We start from the raw sequence: 21,117 nt of genomic DNA on the forward strand, positions 1-21,117 counted from the left end.
GAGAGCGCGATTCAGAAGTCAAATGACTTATCCGAGGACGTGGCAAAATGGAGGTACCCTGCTTCAGACTACAGCACACAACCTTCTGTAAGAAAAGTGAATTTCAGGTACTTTTCATTGTTTATGAATTTTCTATCAAACGCCATGATGCTGCTCAGCCAGCTGTAGAATCCTACTTCTTAGAGCGTGTCTGCTTCCCAGGACAAAGCAACTTCTTGAAACAGAAAAGACAGAAGGAGCACAGGTCTTACACAACAGAGAACAAAGAAAAGCTATACATCTACCCTCCCTCACCCTCTCCCTCCAACCCTGCCTGAAAAAGCTCTGCTCATCCTTTAAAAGGTCAGTTTAGGGGCGCGTGGGTGGCTCAGTCCATTAAGCATCCAACTTCGAGCTCAGGTCATGATCTCATGGTTTGTGAGTTCCAGCCCCGCATTGGGCTCTGTGCTGACAGCTCAGAACCTGGAGCCTGCTTTGGAGTCTGTGTCTCCCTCTCTCTCTGCTCCTCCCCCAGTCATGCTCTGTCTATCTTTCTCTTTCTCAGAAATAAACATTTAAATAAATAAATACATCAATCAATCAATCAATCAATAAAAGGTCAGTTTAAACACCACCTCTACCAAGAAGCTTTTCCAAATCCAGTGGCAGAATAATGTCTCCAAATCCAATGCAGAGAATAAATCTCTTCTTCTTTTAATGTGCCTTTCTGCCTTGTGGTAGAGTTAAATTCCTATCTTCTCTTCCTTGATTATGATCCTTGTCAACTAAGGTAGCATGTCTATTCATCTTGTGCATTCTTCAAATATGCCCTTGAGCTGGCATGGACAGAGCTCCATGGGGCTCATCAATATTTTTTACAGCAATTCATGAAGATGTGTCAGGAAATCAATTCAATTTCATATACTAACACTTAACAAATGAACTGACTTGTACTCCATGGACAAAAACAGCCCTGCCAGGGAGATGTAAAATGTTTTTTGTTTTCAAGGAGAGGAATCTATCTACATAAAAGACATGCATTTTCTTTTTCTGTCTCCTGCTTTTCTTCTCTGTCCTTTGCCAAAACATACAGAATAACCAGCCACTTTTATTTGGAAAAGTGACCATATTTAGCTAACTCAATCCCTACAGCAAATGTTCTGGAATCTTCTATGCAACTATCCCAAACCCATCTGTTTGAGTATTTTAGGAGGAGTAACCTCTTGGCCTCAGCTTGGGCATCTCTCAAATATGACTCTTGGCATAGCTTCCCAACATTCCTGTCAAAACTTTTCCCCTATAACTGTATTAAACTGTTAAGCTAGTGAATCATTTTATAGCCATGTCCGTGTCCTAGAGGCTAAATCCCACTGATGGTAAACCAACAGTTAAGATGGGATTTGCTGGGCCTGAAGGTGAACCATCTGATTCCAAGTATCAAGATATACAGAAGCTTTGAAATTCTAGGATAAAACCCTGACAAAACCTCAGAAGTTTCTAGAAGCATTACTGCTTATTGCAAGGTACTTCTAGCTTGGCACTCAGCTCTCTATGAAGTACTTTCTACCTTTCTTTCAAATCCTTTCTCCTCTGCTCCTCTGTTTCTGATCTTTGAACAATCATAAGATCTGACTAAAATGGCCCACATTCCCACACGGCAACAATGATCTTGAAGTAAATTATGGCTGCCTCCTTGAGAAGGAGACCACCCTTCCCAGTTTCCACAGACCTCTTTGGTCATCTCCACAAATTTATATTCACTTTCCATGCTCTCTAGCCTTTGTGTGGACAACTCCTTCCTCATAGAAATAAATATGGCTATATTCCCAGAGCCAATCTATAGAACTCTTATTGGCTCTTTAGGAATTAGAAACTCTGCCCATTGGTGTACCTGAGTGTCAGACAATGAAGGATATGTGTGAGTCCTACAGATTTTAGAAAGTATTTAAATATAAATTATGGATAGCCAATGAATGTCTAAGGAGGGCTTGTTGGGGGAAATGGTGGAAAGGTTAAGAATAATAATGACTTGTTTTCATAACACTTGTGATTTTGTCACAAGCTCCAGGAAGCTACAACTGTACCCACAAATCCCCACCCCGTCCTTATTTCTGTAGAATTTATTAACTGGGTCACAGAGAGGTGGTGAATTTGCCAGATTTAAAGATGTCCTGGGAGAAAGCTGAACTTGGATTTTCCATACCAGTTTGGAGCTCTACACAGAAAACAGACTTTTAACAGAAAAGTCTTTTCCACTCATTTATCCATTCATTCATTCAACACATTTTATGGAGCACCTACGGTGTGCCAGGGAAAGTGCCTGCTCTCAAGAAGCACAGATTCTAGTACAGGGAGACTTAAGACACACAATAACATGTGCATAAAAATGTCCAGTAGTGACAAGGGCTAGAAAAAAAACTCAGGGGTGTGTGTGTGTGTGTGTGTGTGTGTCCGCATGCTTTGGAGCGGAATAGGAGGGGAGTGGGAACTCGAGGAGCTACACTTATTTTATACAGGGTACTTGGGGGAAGGCCTTTCTGAAAGGATGATACCAAGCATAGACATGAAGGAAGCAAGGGGGAGCCATCTTGGGGGGAAATCCTGTCCATTCCCCTACAGTTCATCCCAAATATCACCTCTTCTCTGAAGCCTTTATTGATTAACCCAGTCAGAAATGTTCTATACTGGGGGCGCCTGGGTGGCTCAGTCGATTAAGTGTCTGACTCTTGACTTCTTCTCAGGTCATGATCTCACGGTTTGCGAGTTTATCGACAGTGCAGAGCCTGCTTGGGATTCTCTCTCTCTCCTCTTTCTCTGCCCCTCCCCTGCTCACTTTCTATCTCTCTTTCTCACTCAAAATAAATAAATAAACATTTTAAAAAATTATTAAAAAATGTTCTATGCTGTCTCTAACTCTTAATGCAAACTCTTTCATATCATGTTTATTTGCTTCCATTTTCCCTGAAAGTAAAACCCTTGGGATTATTTATTTCTTCATGTAATAAATAGTCAACTATTCTTTACAATGTATCTGCTGGCTTTAAAAATTGCCAGGTTTTATTGAAGAGGGGTGGTGGGAAAAAAGATACAGGTGGAGTGGGGAAGAAATACTGTTTTTCTGTGAAGCAAAATATGAGATGATAAATGAATTCAATTACTATTACTTAGGAATCATATCTCAAATACTCTTACCTAAGAACAAGTATTGTGAAGTAAACCCTTGGAAAAAGTTTATTCTAAATGAGTCAGTTTATAACCAAAAATAGGCATCTGAAATAATCATCTTTTGATAATATTTAGAACTTCAAATTACTAAATAACCCACACTCTGCATAGATAGTAAGATAATTCTGTTTTTAGGGTAGAGGTTGCTTTTTAAAATGAAAAAAGGCCCCCCTTTTTTAGAATAAATGTAAAAGAAACTGGAAATTTTGAAAAGCATGAACTCTACTTGTCTTTGGTAGCTTATTAAGAAAGAAAGAGTTGAAAATTAAGTTAGGACCTATTGTAAAGCCTTCAAACTTTCTATTTTACCCTTCCTGAAATCAGCTAATTTAAAATTATATTTAGAATTAAAAATAATAAAGCTGTCCGAAAACCACAGAGACAAAATAGTGATGTCAGGATAATTATAAACCTTTGATGTTGATGACACATACTTGCTATATTAAACTCATTTTTCAGTTAAAGAAAATAACTAAAAAGACCAATACAGTCATTCTTTTGTAAGAACTGAAAAACGTTTCTCTAAATACATGAACTTGCTGTCCTGGAGATGGATTACTTCCCTAATGGCAGATATTTGGGTAAAATAAACTTTGGCAAACAACCTAACTTACCAATTTTACGACTAGTTGCCAACTAGCAACAAAATAAATCACTTCTCTAAAATACTCTGGCAGCCCCCACCTTCTCGAAGCTTTGCCATTTCATCCCTACAGTTCGGCGCTCCAGAATTAAGGTCGCTGTTTCTCTTCTCACCATGCCTATGACCTGTCCTGTTTCTAGAATTGCAAGAAACCGTGGAGACTACAGGTGGAAACACTGAGGCCTGGAGGTCAAAGGGTTTCAAGGTGATCCCCTTAGCTCCTGGCCACTGGCTCCTCTGTGGAAAGGTGCTTTGTGATTCTGGAATTATCAAATGTAGCAAAGAGTAATTCCTCCCTCCCTCCCTTCCTTCCTTTCTTCCTTTATCTATTATTTTTGAGAGAGAGAGAGAGAGAGCGTGCACACGAGCAGGGGGGAGAGGCGCAGAGGCAGAGAGAGAATCTTAAGTAGGCTACCCACCCAGTGCGGAGCTCCATGCAGGGCTCGACCCTACAATCCTGGCATCATGACCTGAGTGGAAATCTCGAGTTGGACACTTAACTCACAGAGCCACCCAGGCACCCATGGAGTAATTCCTTCATTTAAAGAAGAGATTACACACGTCGGGCTGGTAACATGTTTTGGTTGGGTCTCCACAATGCGTCTTTCTTTTTAAAATGGAGATAAAATTCATAACACATACAATTCACCATTGTCACCATTGTAAAACTGTACAGAGTGATTTTCCTTATATCCACAATGTTGTGCAAACCATCACCACTGTCTCCTTCCAGGACATTGTCATCAGCCCTGAAATAGGACCTCATAATGTTTTAATCCTTTTTGCAATTAGTGAACAACATGTAAAAGTTGGGAGCACGGACATAAGAAATTCATGTTTCCAGCTTCTCAAGGAAAATCTGAACTTCCGACAACATTGTGGGGAGAGGGGGGTGCTCAACGTTGGGGGGAAACGGGCCCTACAGTTCATCACCTGGCCAGGAAATGACCCGAGGCAAATGAGTTAGCCACCCCTGCTTTACATGATCAGGCACTCAAGCCACTCTGAATCACTTTTAGGACAGCCTAGGGTGTGACTCTGGCAGATTCCCAAATGCTCACAGTTCTGTGTTCCCTGAGCTGGCAATCAAGGATAAGCAGGCTTGACTACCTAGTTCTGAAGCTCCAAGGGATCTATGGGCTTCCAGAAACTTCTTTATTCCCCTTTTCCTCAAAATGCCTGTATTTCCCACCCCAGATTTTTGCTGAAGTCTCTCTTTTCACCTGGAAAGCCATCCTATATTTACCTTAGTAACATCAAACCCGTGTCCCTCGAGGACCACCATTACAACTTGTTTTTGTTTTCTACTTATTACTGCATTTTATTTCCTTGTGACTACTTAATATATTATTAAAAAAATATTAAAAATTTTTCTTAATGTTTATTTATTTTTAAGAGGAAGAGAGAGAGACAGAGTGTGAGCAGGGGAGTAGCAGAGTGAGAGGGAGACACAGAATCTGAAGCAGGCTCCAGACTCTGAGCTGTCAGCACAGAGCCCAATGCAAGGCTCAAACTCACAAACTGCGAAATCAGGACCTTCCAAAGTCAAAACCAACTGAGCCACCCAGGCGTCCCCCACCGCCCTGCAAAATAATATTTTTGAAAAGAGAATCATATATACTATGTGAATGATGACCGGTACTCCTCCCTTACACATATTGTCATGATAAAAATAATTTAAAAATTTTTAATTGTTAAATTAATTATAAAAATTAATTAGATGAGGGGCGCCTGGGTGGCTTGGTCAGTTTAGCGTCCAACTTCGGCTCAGGTCATGATCTCACGGTCCGTGGGTTCGAGCCCCGCGTCAGGCTCTGTGCTGACAGCTCAGAGCCTGGAGCCTGTTTCAGATGCTGTGTCTCCCTCTCTCTGTGACCCTCCCCCATTCATGCTCTGTCTCTCTCTGTCTCAAAAATAAATAAACGTTAAAAAAAAAATTAAAAAAAAATTAATTAGATGAGAAAAAAAATACTCTTCATTTCTAACCAGATGTCATTGCCTGTGGAAGACCATGAGCCTCCTGTCTACCTGCATGATACAAAAGGAGGTGAGTCAGCATGAGTAAGGTGGCAAAAGTCAGAGAGCCTCAAATACAGGCATTCCCTGTGGATGATGCAAAGTATTCGAAGGGAACTGAAATGGACTAATCTTGTAATGTGATTGGAGGTGACTTAACCCTATGCCTGCAGCCTCCCCAAATCAGTCACTGGAGCACCACCAGTGCTTTCCAAAGCATGGAACACGTCCCGTGCTTTGGAAAACAAACCCATGCCTCTCCTTTCCAAAGCCTCCTGCCAACGCGATCCATATCTCAAGGGCTGTGCCCAACCATTCAGCCATAGACAGCCCTTCTTCAACCTCTCTAGTCCGGATGTGCCAGTCCTCCCACATGTACTTCCATATGTGTAGGTCCAACAGCTCCTGGAGACTGAAAACCGCTTAAGCATACAGGATGGATCTTCCACATGGAATGTCCTTCTCTGGTGAAGGCTACCAGCGTTAACTGATTTCTGGTCAGATTCCTGGCGTGTGGCGGTTTTGACTCCCTGGTGGGGAGAGTTTTGAGGTGATTTTAAAAACTGGAAACCAGTTTCCTAAATGAACTGAAATATGTCCTAGTTCTGTCTTAAATTTGGGGGTATTACAAACACTGAATACAACTACTATGGGGAAGTCATTCTTGGTGTGCTAAAAAGTAAGAGCTATTGTATTTAGGTCAGTTTTTGTTTTAAAGGTTAGGAAGTTTGCCTAGCAGGCTGAGGGTGGGGAGGTAGGTGGTGAGGCTTTGTTTCTGGAGTGGGCAAAGGGGCTGAGCACCTTGTAGGATGATGACTCTAGGTGTTATGCATGCCTGGGACCAATCAGTTCACACTACCAGGGTTAACTTGGCTAACGGACATAGGACAAAGATCCCCATAAGCAAATAAAAGCAGAGTGAACTAACCAAACCTTTAAAAAAAATATGAAAGACAACTTATGATGGTCAATTTGTACTTCTCTGGTATCTAGAGTAATTTTCTAAAAATTGGAGGCCTTATGAGATCCACTAAAACTCAGTTTATAAAGCCATGACTATAATTTTACTGACTTAACTGATTAGCAAGGCTTATGGTCAGATCTTTGGGAAATATTACTGATCATATCAAGTAGTTATTTTATAGTAAGTTCTTCAGTATGTAACAGAACCTGCAATTAAAATATTGTGTCTAAGGAGAAAGACAACACACTTCGTTGAAATTTTCTTATTCACATAATTTTTAATATCTTCACTGCTGCAAAAGGCAGAAGATATTTTATTTTATTATTATTTTTTAATGTTTATTTTTGAGAGAGAGAGAGAAAGAGAGAGAGAGACAGAACACAAGCAGGGGAGGGGCGGAGAGAGAGGAAGACACAGAATCTGAAGCAGGCTCTGGGCTGCTGGGTGGGGAGGTAGGCACCCTCCGAGCTGTAGGCACAGAGCCAGATGTGGCTCGAACTCATGGACCTTGAGATCATGACCTGAGCCGAAGTCAGCCGCTTAACCAACTGAGCCACCCAGGAGCCCCAAGGCAGAAGATATTTTAGAAAAATAATAATGGATTTATCTCCAAGATGGGAGACAATGTATATTGTAAACAGACAATAGATAATGGGAAAAAGATGAATCAAGTCCCAAGTGTATGATTGGTGTAAGTTTCTAAATCTAAAAACTTACCCTAACCAGTTTCCCCCTTGAACTTATCTCCTGTTAATTTTCCATTTATGCCATTAAGTTTACACTCCTGCTTCGAAAAGGTTGGTGAGTAGAGTTAATGGATTTGGCAAAAAAAAAAAAAAAAAAAAAAAAGCTCTCTCTCTTACATTTTCAGAATCTCTCTTTAATGCCATTTGTTGACCTTGGAATGAAGGAAACAGATGCTATTGTTGGACATAAACGTCGTCTCACACAGTATTTTTAAACTATCAGCTGTACAGCTGGTCTTTATATAGGCAGTGAACACGTGTTTCTCTATACCTTTATTCCCTCAACACATATGAATACACAAGTGCCAGAACTCCACCCACATTCCAATGCAGGGCACATTCTACAGCAAATACCCAAAATGAATTCTGCTATATATTCCCTGCTGATGAATCAAAATAAAAAAATGTTTTTCATTACGTCCTACAGAGTAAAATAAAACTACTTGACATGCTGCCCCCACCAAAATATAGAAACCAAGTTTAAATGAATGTGTAGAGATTCTAGCTGACATCGAAAGGAATTTAAATCTTGAATACACGTGTCTAGCATCTATGAGTATTTTTCTTGCATTAAATTGGTATTATCACAAAACAGAGCAATCTTAGATATGGGAAGAAAAAAAAAGCTATAGAATTCTTGGATTAAGATTCCAGGTTCCAAATGGAGGCCTTAATAATATCCCAGCTCTCTAAGGTTTTAATGGCATCTAACAAAGTATTGAGGAGTCAGGGTTGGGCCATCTTTTCTTGAGCTGACTTATGGCTCATTGCATTTTGATGGAGGGTAAAGAATCTGAAATATTTTAAGATATTTTTTTAAATCATTAGGAGTACTGAGGAGAGGCCTGGAGGCTGGTGTTGGGTCAGAAGAGGTCTCAGTAACAGCTATTTCTTGGTCTCTGGCCTCATTGTAAAATGGTGGTCAAATCCTAGAAAGACCACTGCTTTGGTCCCTTCTGGTCTTACAGGCAAGATTTTTGTCAAGCACATTTCAGATCATTTTGACCAGTAGCTTGCCTTTATCACTCATAATTTGATAGAACTTCAGAGCATGTATGTTGATGGTTTAAAAAGGGTTGAGGTCTTTAATCTGCTGTCAAAGCCTGATAAAGCCCATTTCTCATCTCCCAGGTATAAACTAATAAATGAAAGCTGGAGCTTTAATTGTTAAAAGCATTAAATCAGGTTTAAAGGCCTGCTTTACTCAGCATAAAGAATTTCACATCTGAATTTATCCTCTTTCCCTGTCACCCAATCAAGTACCTATTTTAAAGTACGTATTCCAATAAAGTAATTATTTATGTTAAAGTAGACTTAAGAGTAATAAGCTTCTCTGGGCTGATCCATGTCCCAGGCCTGGAACCCAGGAAGAACCCAAGAGGTACACAATTCTGATGAAGTGAAACAAAAAGATGTTTCTGTGGCCAAACAAAAAAAGCAGTGGAAAAAAAAAAAAAAAAAAAGGCAGGCATTTCAAACACCCAGGGCTACCCAAACCACTCCTTTTTCCATTGCCCCACAAGATGTGCTGGAAGTGTTTTGATAATAAAGCCCATCTGGCCCCAATCCGAAAGACAACTCTCCAGTTACCATCATTTTTCAATAGAGTAAGAAGTTACCCTGTTATGGCCTCCATTAGCCTGAACAGACCTGGTCTGGTTAAAGCTCTCTCGTGGGTCTATGCTGAGCTAAGGTCTGGCCATTGTGGTTCAAAACAGCAGCTAGGAAACTGAACATCACCTATATGGCTTCAAAGGGAACCAGCAAGAAGAAGGTCCTACCAGGACTTCTTAAACACCCCCCATATTCACAGTTCATTCTGAAAGTCAGTCCATCTTGGTTTTATTTGGCTGCTGGAACCATGCATGGCATAACTACCTATGAAGTACAACACCTCCCCGTACCTAAAAATGAGACAGCAAGCACAAATGATGGATCATCATCAATGTTTGGATGATCTGTAAATCTCACGAGAACAGCAGAGATTTTAATTCTGCAAAATATTCTACCCCCGGACCATATGTCTACTCTCACACTCCATTAGTCATCAAACATTTTCTGTTTGCCTACAACATTCCCATCATCATAAAAACTAGAAGATTCTTTCCACTACAAGAGTCTTGATTACTACAAAGACAGAGGAAATGAACAGTTTCGATTAAGGAAACATTTTATTCAATGAAAATTCAGCTTGTATAAACACTTCCCTTTTTCTTTTGAAAGCATCCTACTAGAACAGATACAGGGTATTTGAAGCACAAATACAGGAGTCCTGTATTTTCAAAAGACTAGATTTTTTTATCAAGCTCTAACCCAAATCATAGCAGGGACTGCTTACTCTGTCTTACATTAGTCATTATTTATTTATTTATTTATTTATTTATTTAAAGTTTATTTATTTTTGACAGAGACAGAGTGCGAGCATGAGCTGGGGAGGTGCAGAAAGAGAGAGAGGGAGACACAGAATCCGAAGTAGGCTCCAGGCTCCAAGCTGTCAGCACAGAGCCTGATGCGGGGCTGGAACTCACAAACTGTGATCATGACCTGAGCCAAAGTCAGACGCTCAACCAACTGAGCCACCCAGGTGCCCCAGTCATTTTTTTTTTTTTTTTAAATGTTTACTTATCTTTGAGTGAGAGAGAGAGAGAGAGAGAGAGAGAGAGACAGAGACAGAGACAGAGCGCAAGCCGGGGAGGGCAGAGAGAGAGAGGGAGACACAGAATCGGAAGCAGACTCCAGGCTCTGAACTGTCAGCACAGAGCCCGACGCAGGGCTCAAATTTGTGAATTGTGAGATCATGACCTGAGCCAAAGTCAGATGTTCAACCGACTAAGCCACCCAGGTTCCCCTGTCCTGCCTTAGTCTTCATAACAGAGCAGGAGACAACAGGGAGGAGGCATGGGAGAATAAGAACTTGAGTCAGGGGGCGCCTGGGTGGCTCAGTCGGTTAGCCGGCCGACTTCGACTCAGGTCATGATCTCGCGGTCCGTGAGTTTGAGCCCCGCGTCGGGCTCTGGGCTGACAGCTCAGAGCCTGGAGCCTGTTTCGGATTCTGTGTCTCCCTCTCTCTGACCCTCCCCCGTTCATGCTCTGTCTCTCTCTGTCTCAAAAAAAAAAAAAATAAAAATAAACGTTAAAAAAAAAAAAAAGAACTTGAGTCACAGCCACTTTCAACCCAAGAATAGTAACCATAACCTTGTTCTTTATGGATTTATGACTTATTTCTAAACTTGGCAAATAAGGCCTCATTGTCCCAAAGAATCGAAAAGCATTTACATGCATTTTGTATTTTAAATCATCATTCCCTGGCATATGCTCTTATTTGAAAAACAAATTGGAGTCTTCACATTGAAGACTAACCCTTGCTCAAAGTTCATGATTCGGAGAGAGAAACACTTTTTGTTGTTGTTGTTAGAGACAGTCTCATCTAATACATGTTGTATCTAATTTAGCATTTCTATGAAATGCTATGGTGTTAAGAATTAAGACCAAAGAAAGATGCTTAGGACAAGAAAGAAAGAAGAGAAACAGTATTTCCATTAAGGGAGGGAAAAATTACATTATTTAAAATAAGATCTGAAGTTATCTGTGAAGTCTTGAAATAAGAGCTGTAGGTGACAAGACGCTGAAAAGCCTTCTGGTATCTGTCAAAATGGTAGCGTTCTGGGGTGCCTGGGTGGCTCAGTTCATTAAGCGTCTGACTTTGGCTCAGGTTGTCATCTTGCAGTTCGTGGGTTCAAGCCCCAAGTGGGCTCTATGCTGACAGCTCAGAGCCTGAAGCCTGCTTCGGATTCTGTGTCCCCCCCGCAAAAAATAAATAAACATTTTAAAAAATGGTATAATTCTTCCAAAGCAGTTAAGGGGCTTCATGACAAAAGAAATTTAAGAATCACTACATTCACTGGAAGTAACTTTGGGGAAAAAAGGGCTCTTTCCATTGGGCCTTAGATTCAAGAACATAAGAGACATAGTATGTAGAGCTGCCCAGGTGCCAACGCCATTTCCCCATTACGTACTTCGGGAGGGTGATGATTTAAAAGGAGCTCAAGATAAAAGAGGCAGCAAGGAGAGAATAAGGACTCTCGCAGATTCTCATGACAACTCAAATACCCTCTTAGTTCATTAAAAATGAATGAACACCATAAAATCAGTTTCAATCTGTATAACAGAAAATGTCAGGTGAAGTGAGAGCACGGAAAAAATGAGAGAGCTAAGTGGCTGGCTTGGAGCTTCATACTTAGCGGGCATGTTGAAATGACTGACAAAGACCTATTCTGTCCAGAAATCCCCCACTTTATTTTTAAGCCTGGAAACTGGTTAGTCATATCTATACAGAACACTTCCTGTCCAGGGGCACGAAGATGGCAACAATCTGCCAAGTTTAGTAGCTGCCTACATTTAGTGAATTGAGTTATTCATGGAATAAAAAACAGCATCGAACATTAGGGAAAAAAAATCTGGCTAACTGAAGCTTTAAAAGATATACAAAGAAAACAGGTTTGACTATTTCACAGAAGAGGGATAGATGGTGCCATGGAGAAAAAAAAAAATGAAAGAACAACAGACAATATTATTCTAAGAGACTATTTGCTGGTAGTTTCTGGACTATTCTAGCATCCCTACCAAATATAACAGCTCTCTCACTCCTACCCTTTAGATTAATAGTGCAAGTGGGGTGCCTGGGTGGCTCAGTCGGTTAAGCGTCAGACTTCAGCTCATGTCATGATCTCACCGCACTGAGTTCGAGCCCCGGTCGGGCTCTGTGCTGACAGCTCAGAGCCTGGAACCTGCTTCGGATTCTGTGTCTCCCTTTCTCTCCGCCCCTTCCCCAGTCTCTCTCTCTCAAAAGTAAACATTAAAAAAATTAAAAAAAGATTAATAGTGCAAGTGACAGCCCACATCTTCATCTACAAAAGTGTCCAAAGACTGTAGACTATCTCAGGGAACTAAGCAGCAGCAACGAAATCCTCCTTTCTCTTAATATGGTCTAATTCTAGGGTAAAGGAAGGGCCGCCTGAGAATTTTACAAAACCATGAATGCAGAGGACTGAAATATAGAGCAGAAAGGTAAACTTTTATCCACTGGTCTACCACCACCGTGTGACAGTAAGAACGCATGTTTGGGAAACAGAGGAAAACAATTAAGGATGGGAAGAAGGACCTTATCCCGGGCCACCCTGAGGGCTGTCAGGCTTCAGCGAGGCTGGCTCTCCCCACGGCAATTATAATTTTACTTGATTAACCCTTACGCGTGTCACAACAAGCCAGCCCAAGTGCCATCACAGAGAAACCTGAGGCGCAGCACCCCCTCCCCCCCGGCACGCCCGCACCCCAGGCACCGAGGGGGCAACCGCAAAGCATGCTGGGATGGAGGGCCGCAGCAGGATCGTCAAATACTCACTCCTGTGCAGTTGCTCCTGTGCGTCTGGGGTTATCAGTCAGATCATCAAGTCAGCTATGGTCGAGCGAGCCAAATAATTTAAACCAGTTCTACCCATAAAAACCCCTCAGCCTGAAATTCTTCAGTGAGCCTGCTTACCGTCAGACTTGCTAGTTTGTGGACCCCCCAGAAGGGAGGGACAGCTTTACTGGGAGGGGGTGACTGATCTCTACTCCTCCAACCGCCATTCACCCGAAGGCCTTCTGGAAAAGGGAATGGCACGACCCGGCAGAGGGCTCTGAAACGACTCCCACAGGCTGGCTTTCCTGCCTTTTTCTAACTCATCGTCTGCCATTTGCAAGCTCTTTGAGGAAATCATTTTTATAACCCGGCATGAGCGTCGCTAGAAATCCAAGCCAAGACAACACAGCCCTGGCTTCTGACTGGCCCCGATTCAGCAGTTGGAAAGGCAGCAGCATTCCTCAGTGTCACGTCCTTGTTTATGGGCCTGGCATTCATCCCACCCACCGGGAAGAGCCACAGAGCTCCTGTGTCCTCCACAGGCCACTGTTCCGCTGCCTCCAAGTGGGCCTCCTACTTGGGAGACCAGCTCACCCTCCCGCCTACTGTTAACTCACACCCCAACAGACCAAACTGTCAAAACGTCTTATCCCATTATCTCAGTTACACCACTGCTCACCTCTCTCGTTTTGCCCAAGTTTTGTTTTTGTTTTTTTCCCTTCTCGTTCCAGAGTTACTTCCTTACTCCTCCCTTCCTGTCTCTCCACATGCCTACCCCTGCCCTTGGAACCTCCACATCAGGGCTGGATCCCCGCCCCCTCCCTCTCCACAAGGCTCCCACTCACGATTTCTTCCTCATTGTTCCCTTGAAATTTTGAAATCTGTCCAGTGGCCGCTCCCTCAAAGCTCCTTGCTATTCTGGTTTTCTAGAAGGGTTCTGTTCCCGCTCAGTACATGTGACTTGCCCCTCAAGGCTAACTCCTTGAAAACTCTCCCAAGAGACCTCTTCTTTGACTATCATCTCCTTTCTCAGGAGGACTGGAGTCAGACATTTAGACTCGGGATCCTGGGGAGGGGTCCATTGCCATGCTAGCTCTTTCGTAACTGACTTCATTTTAATTTTAAACCTCGAAAGGAGAAAACGGTGTTATAAGCGCTTTACAATAAAGAGCAGAGTCAGTGCAGTAGTATCTCACTTTTATCGAATAACTTCACAGAACAAAAGAAATTCCTTGGGACAAGCCCACCCTTCCGTGCTCTCTACAGAACGTGCACTGAGGCCTTCATCAGGTTGAATATCCTAGGCAGGCCTTGGACGCATTCTGTCATTGGGTGTCATTATAAACCTCCTTATTCACCCAGCACCTGCTGAGTGAAGCTGTCTAATCATTGACACACGCATCCCCTCATCGGCTCTCACAAGGGACCAGCATATTCCCACTGCTGTGACCAACAGAAGAAACATAAAATTTCTCAGGATGGCTCAACCACTTAGTGTGGCCCAAATCCTACGTTATACGTATAAGACGAAAGTCTGTCAAATCTAGGGTGTCCCTGGCAGATACATCGGTAGATTTCTAAGACAGGCCCTCAGGAAGAAAAGGCATGGGGTGGGGGGGAGGGGAGAGGATGTGAAGGCGAAAGGGAAGCTAGAAACATTCTCTAATTCTCAGGTTGGCCAAAGCTTCTTCCTGGTGTGAAGAGCTGGATTAAATTTCCTGCCAGGATTCACTTGTTAGCCTCAGGCACCCAGGGCTGACGGTGCCAACGCCACAGAGAGAGACAGGGCTGAGGTGAGCGGGATGCAGATCAAGAAAGGAATCAGGGGGCAACTGAGATTTGAAGGTGTGCACCAATGGAGATGATGGGAGTAGCCCTTCCTCAGGAGACAGGCGCTTGCTCAGAGCTGGGACAGTCACCCCACAGCCTGCACACCTTCCCTCATTCCCACGCAGTACTGACTGAATGTTCACGATGTGGTCTAATCCCTTAGCAGATGAGATCTTAGGCTCTCAGCATTTGCTGAGACCCCAACGAGAAGGCAGCAAAGCCTCTCCTCAGACGTGGCTGACCACTGTCTCATTCTCCTGGCCTCTAAAACCGGCTTCTCGGGGCGCCTGGGTGGCTCAGTCAGTTAAGCGTTCGACTCTTGATTTCAGCTCAGGTCATGATCTCACGGTTCGTGAGTTTGAGCCCCATGTTAGGCTCTACGGAAATCAAGAGTCGGACGCTTAACCGACTGAGCCACGCAGGGACCCCAGGCAATAAGGTCTTAAGGCTTCGGGAGCCTAAAGCTGTCATGGTCACTTAGGGCATTTCACCATTTCCTTGGGAGAAAGTCTGCTCCCAGTTATTTACAAAATTAAATCTTGTCACCACAAACCCGGAGAGCGTATTCCCAAGTATGCGCACAGATGGTACTACACACACAAACACCAAACCCCCATCTCTCTCATCAGGCTCTGTGCTGACAGCTCAGAGCCTGGAGCCTGCTTTGGATTCTGTGGCTCCTTCTCTCTCTCTCTCTCTCTCTGTTCCTCTTCTGCTCATTCTCTGTCTCTTAAAAATAAATAAACGTTAAAAAAAAATAAAAAAAATAAACATAAATACCACAAGGTACCACTTAATAGCAACACAGGCTTTGCCCAGGCTTGCAGATCCCCAGAGAAACACCTCTGAGACATTCAGTGCCCACTCAGCAGTTTAGTCACTCAGGACGCACTGCAGCACAACTCTTCTTCAAGCTTCTTAAACTCTTAGAACAAGATTGAAGTAATTGTTCTTTCAGGTTCCTTGGTCAGCGGCCGCGGGAGCCGCGGGCTGACTCCCAGCATGCACCAGGCCTGCGGGGCCCTGGGGAAAACGAGACTGTGGGGCGCCCATCTGTTACTGCAGCCGCCCGTCCGGTGTCTGAGTGCTTCACACCCACACAGGTGCACACGTTCTCCCCACAAGAGCGCCCCTGCCCAACCGGCACCCTCAATGGTGAATTTCCCTGAATGATGCTCTTCTCAAAGGAATGAAAACAAATTAGCTCACTGTGTAATCGCCTCTCACTTGGACTCTCCCACTTTCCACACCAGGGAGTGAACAAGACCTATGTGCAGAGCTCAATTTTACTTCACAGTGCCTCTTCATCTTCCTCACTGGTTATCCACTTAGGAGAAGGTGAAATAGGAAATCTTCAGGTGTTCAACCACTCCCTTTAGGTTTTGTAAATTCCCCCCAACGCTGGTGAACGGCAGCCATACAAACAGATGAGGTCCGTCCTGCCTCAAGGAGAGCTCATGAACAAATGCAGGATGCAAAAAACCTATGTTTGCAAAACTTCTTGTTGGCCAAACAGGCATGAGGGGGAAGAGGGGTGCGGTGCTTGATAGGGCCTGGACATTACCTCTCTGGGCCTCAGTTCTGCATCTCTAAAATAAGAGGTAAGATAAAAGAATGTGTGCTGTTGCTTTTTAACTCTAAATCGTGGTGATTTTACTTGTGTCTGGAGGAGAATCATTTTAATTACAAAGTCTCCTTACCGCAGATCTTCCTGAAATATTACAGACAGACACAATGAGTTGATTTTTTTTCAAGTTTATTTATTTTGAGAGAGAGAGTGAGAGTGAGTGGGAAGGGCAGAGAGAGGGAGGGAGAGAGAAAATCCCAAGCAGACTTCGTGCTGTCAGCCTAGAGCCTGACACAGGGCTTGATCCCACGAAACGTGAGATCATGACCTGAGCCAAAATCAAGAGTCAGACACTTAAATGACTGAGCCACACAGGTGCCCCAGTGAGTTGATTTTTTTAAAATGCAGCTTACGCTATCATTTTAGGCACAACCCACTAAATGAAGAGAGGTATACGACGAAGCTCAACTCATTCTTTTCCAAGTTGTCAGCATCCTTCTCGTACAGATGGAAATGTTGACAAATAAACAGTTTGTGGCAGATCGAGTGACTCTGCGTTACTCTGAAGGGAAATCACTGGGTCTGGAGATTTCTCTGGCCCTACTGCATGCTCTGGCACTTGCCCACTTTTTGGGCTGTTTGCTGGATTACCCACAGCCAGGAACAGGGAACCTAATCATCTACGTTATCCTGACTGCTTACTGGTGTCATAGTTCGGGGACCAGAAAAGCGTGATACATATTCAGTCTGATGAAAATTTCAGAAGTGAGGAAGAAAAAGGCCCAGACACCCTGAAGCCGGGGGTGTGGAACAATGTCGGGTCATCAGTGATGTCCACCATACAGAAGATGGTTTGGCAAGGACCTTTAAACCAATGTTCCACTTTTAGTCCCTGTGAGCACTCTGTACTCCAAGGCTAATGACTACATAAAAGGAAACATGATCACATCAAAGTCTGGTATTTTAGACCCTATGCTGGACCTCTTACATTATACATGACATCAAGGTCAGCCGCACCCAGGGCCATGCATTTCTTCAGAGCCTTTCTTTTTCTTTCCATCTGCAGAGAAGGGCCGGCACAGGGAGGGAAGAGGGGAGAAAACCGGTACAGTAATGCTTAGCAAGGAATGCTGTTATAGAAGCTGTCGCACCTCATGAGGTCCATAGGCAGCGAGGACCCTACCCAATGTGGCTTTCTGGTGACAGAAGAGATGAACAAGTTACCACCATGGAAAAAGTGAGCTGTTCTCTCCTATGATAAATACTCTGCCAGGTGTTGGTCCCGTTCTTTCTAGTGTGAAGTCTCTATGAGGAGTCAGTCCTCAGGCATACCTCTGTCCTGTCATTTGGCTGACTTCAGTCATCCGACTGCCAAGTTGATTGATCACAACAGGCTGCCTGAGGGGCGCCTGGGTAGCTCAGTCAGCTAAGCTCCCGACTCTTCGTTTGGGCTCAGGTCAGGATCTCACAGTTCATGAAATTGAGCCCTGTGTTGGGCTCTGTGCTGACAGCACAGGGCCTGCTTGGGATTCATTCATTCTTTCTCTCTCTCTCTCTCTCTCTCTCTCTCTCTCTCTCTCTCCCTCTCTCTCTGCCACTCCCCTGCTCACACACTCTTTCTCTTTCTCTCTCAAAATATATAAACTTAAAAAATAATAATAATAATAATAAAGGTTTAAAAAACAAAAAAATAGGCTTCATGAAAACCCACCAGGGAAGTGAGGACCCCAGAGAGGGCAGACCATGGTGAGACAGATTCAGCATAGGTAACCTGAAGTCCTGAGAAACTACCATACGGTCACTGAGGAACAGGTCAGTTACCTGTTAAAATGACATTTCAACCGAGGAGGGCTACCATCGAGAGTGTAAATGTCTGTGCATATTGCCAACAAGTTAATTCATCACCAGGAGACATGACAAGTTAACTGAGTAGATCACAACGGACTTGAGGATCACTCACTGTGTATACCCATCTTGCAGATTTTGAAGAAACTTGAAGCCGAGTGGATACTATAAGGTCACCAAATTGTGATAACCTAATACACACATAACTGAAGCCTATTTCATCTCAGTGACCAGGGGAGTCCACACTCCCTTTTCAAGTTGGCGACTCAAAAAACCTTGTCCCAAAGGTGCTTGGGTCTCCCCCAACCCTCCACTGCAGTGGGCTCCAGGTACCCCCTACCAGCCCTGCTGGGCTCCTAGATCCCCTCACCAGGGGAGAAGAATGCACTCAAGACTCCCTACCCGTGTCCCTGAGAGGCAGGAAAGAGCCTGGGTCTCCTCTTTCTTCTCCAACACCTGGCCTCTCCACCCCTTGCTTCCCGAGCCAGGGTGCAAACGAACACAGACCACAGGGAGCAACCCCCTGAATGCCAAGCTTGAGGATGGGGGGAGGGTAGCTTTGGGACATTCCCAGGAGTAGCAGGTCAGGGTTAAAAGCATGGGTTCTGCGGATAGTCGGCGTCCATTCACACCCTGATTCCACTTTTTCTAGCTTTGTGATGTTAGGCACAGTTTGCAACCTCTCTGGACTTCAGATTGCTTTACTGTTATGCGGAGTCAACACAAGGGATTATTATACAAGTATTAAATGAGATACATAATCAGTTGCTTGGCACTGTGTCTGGCACACAGAAGACCTCAGTACATTTTAGTTTCAAAACTGTGTCTTCAGGGGCGCCTGGGTGGCTCAGTCGGTTACGTGTTCCACTCTTGACTTTGGCTCAGGTCTCTCTCTCTCTCAAAAAAAAAAAAAAAAAATTAATTAAACAGTAAAAAAATTTACTTTTGAGAGAGAGAGACAGAGACAGAGACAGAGCACAAGCAGGGGAGGGACAGATAGAGAGAGGGAGACACAGAATCTCAAGCAGGCTCTGGGCTCTGAGCTGTCAGCACAGAGCCCGACGCAGGGCTTGAACCCACAGACTACAAGATCATGACCTGAGCCAAAGTCAGACACCTAACTGACTGAGCCACCCAGGCACCCCCATTAATTTTTTTTTTTCTAATAAAAATTAAAAAATAAAGGAGAGGGGTGCCTGGGTGGCTCAGTTGGTTAAGTGTCTGACTTCGACTCAGGTCATGATCTCACAGTCTGTGATTTCAAGCCCCATGTTGGGCTCTGTGCTGACAGCTCAGAGCCTGGAGCTAGCTTCTGATTCTCTCTCTCTCTCTCTCTCTCTCTCTCTCTCTGTCTCTCTCTCTGCCCTTCCACTGCTCACGCTCTGTCTCTCTCAAAAATAAACACTAAAAAAAAATTAAAACAAAAATAAAGGAGAGATAAATGCCTAAAATTGGACAAAGTGTTGAGGATACCTTGAAGAATGGAGCTCAGTCACTGACTGTATGAATAGGAAATGATCACCTCATACCACTTACACTGGGGAAGAAAACAGATGTGGTCTTGCCCTCCAGAGCTTGTGATCTGGAGAAGAGATGCTAAACAGTAACGGCAAGGCCAAGAACAGGTGCTCTAAGAGAAGGCAGATCCTAATTCAGGCTGGAGGCTCAGAACAAATCCCTCCAAGGAAGTGAAAAGAACGTCAGGTGGGGAGAAGGAGATAGCTGGCAGGAGGCCCAGCAGGTGCAAACACTCTGAATTAGGAAGCTGATGGAAAAGAACCAGGAAAGACATCAGGTGCGGTGAGGAGCCCAAGGTGGAAGGCGTGGCCATCTGCTGTGGGAAGGACACCTACTCCACAGACACCTAAAGGGAGGGAATGGGTGAAGGTGAGTCTGTCACTCTGGGGGCAGGAAGTTGAGGGATGGTCTAATGGCAGGCCTGGTGAGGAGGCAGGAGAGAAATGGGTGAGGGCAGGGTAAAACCTATTAGGGGCCCCAGAGGAGGAGCTGAGCTCACTCACAGCTCCAGGGTCACTTTTTCCCGAGTCCCCACATAGCAACCCCTCCTTAACAATGGCTTCCTCACAGGGCACCTGGGTGGCTCAGTCGGTTAAACGTCTGACTCTTGATTTTGACTCCGGTTATTTGATCTCACAGTTCATGGGATCGAGCGCCGTGTTGGGCTCTGTGCTGACAGCGCCGAGCCTGCTTGGGATCCTCTCTCTCCCCCTCTTGCTGCCCCTCTCCCAATCTCTCTCTCTCTCTCAAAATAAATAAACATTAAAAAAAAAAACTATAAAAAAATGGCTTTCTTACTTTCTGGTACCAAGGCTACAAGAACCTAGACGAAGGAATTATGCATCCCATGACGTTTAACAGTAGAAAGGTCCTCAGAGATCAGAGCCGCCCTTCATTTTTTCTATTTCACAATTAAGTAATTTACTCAACAGGATGCCCCTAAACGCAAAAAATGTGGCCGTCAGCCTATCTTCTCAGGAAGCCGCCATCCACTGGAAACTGTTGGTGTCTTCCTTTCTATGACCTTCCCCTTTTTCGCAAAGTGGGTTTCGTCCTTCATTTCTCTTGCTTTCTTATTCACATCATGCCCATATATCTTAAATTCATTCAGCTTTTAATAAAATCAGGACTGGATTATTTCTTTCTGTTTAATACTCAAGCACAATCACCTATTCATTTGTAAGCAGGCAAAATTCAGTCAATTCTTTAGGAGGTGGCCATAGACTGAGGATGGAATCTCAGCCCTCCTGGCACAGAGTCAAGTGCGTTCTAAGCTATGATGGCTTAACAATATCCCCAGTCATTTGCTTCCACATTCATTCACATACACAAATATGTTGGCCTCTAAGGACTTCTGAATCGACTTGATATTTTTTTCAGATT

At 43.9% G+C, this 21,117-nt stretch overlaps 1 protein-coding gene across 7 annotated transcripts in view; it reads right to left on the bottom strand.

Annotated features, from left to right (window-relative positions):
- Positions 1-21,117, bottom strand: part of TNFAIP8 (TNF alpha induced protein 8) — a 131,403-nt gene that overhangs the window by 14,384 nt on the left and 95,902 nt on the right. The window contains exon 1 of one of the 7 annotated variants that reach the window (XM_053907540.1): positions 13,654-13,672. The exons of 5 other annotated variants lie outside the window; for them this stretch is intronic. Coding sequence is in view for 1 of the 2 variants with exons in the window: in XM_019469583.2 (XP_019325128.1) it covers position 12,975 (1 nt within the window). In the remaining variant the exon portion in view is untranslated. Of the gene's footprint in view, positions 1-12,974; positions 13,531-13,653; positions 13,673-21,117 lie in introns of those variants that run through there. One more of the 7 variants, XM_019469583.2, reaches the window with a different exon arrangement.

This window comes from Panthera pardus, unplaced genomic scaffold, assembly GCF_024362965.1.
Source record: "Panthera pardus isolate Hobbes unplaced genomic scaffold, ASM2436296v1 HiC_scaffold_2, whole genome shotgun sequence".
NCBI lineage: Eukaryota > Metazoa > Chordata > Mammalia > Carnivora > Felidae > Panthera > Panthera pardus.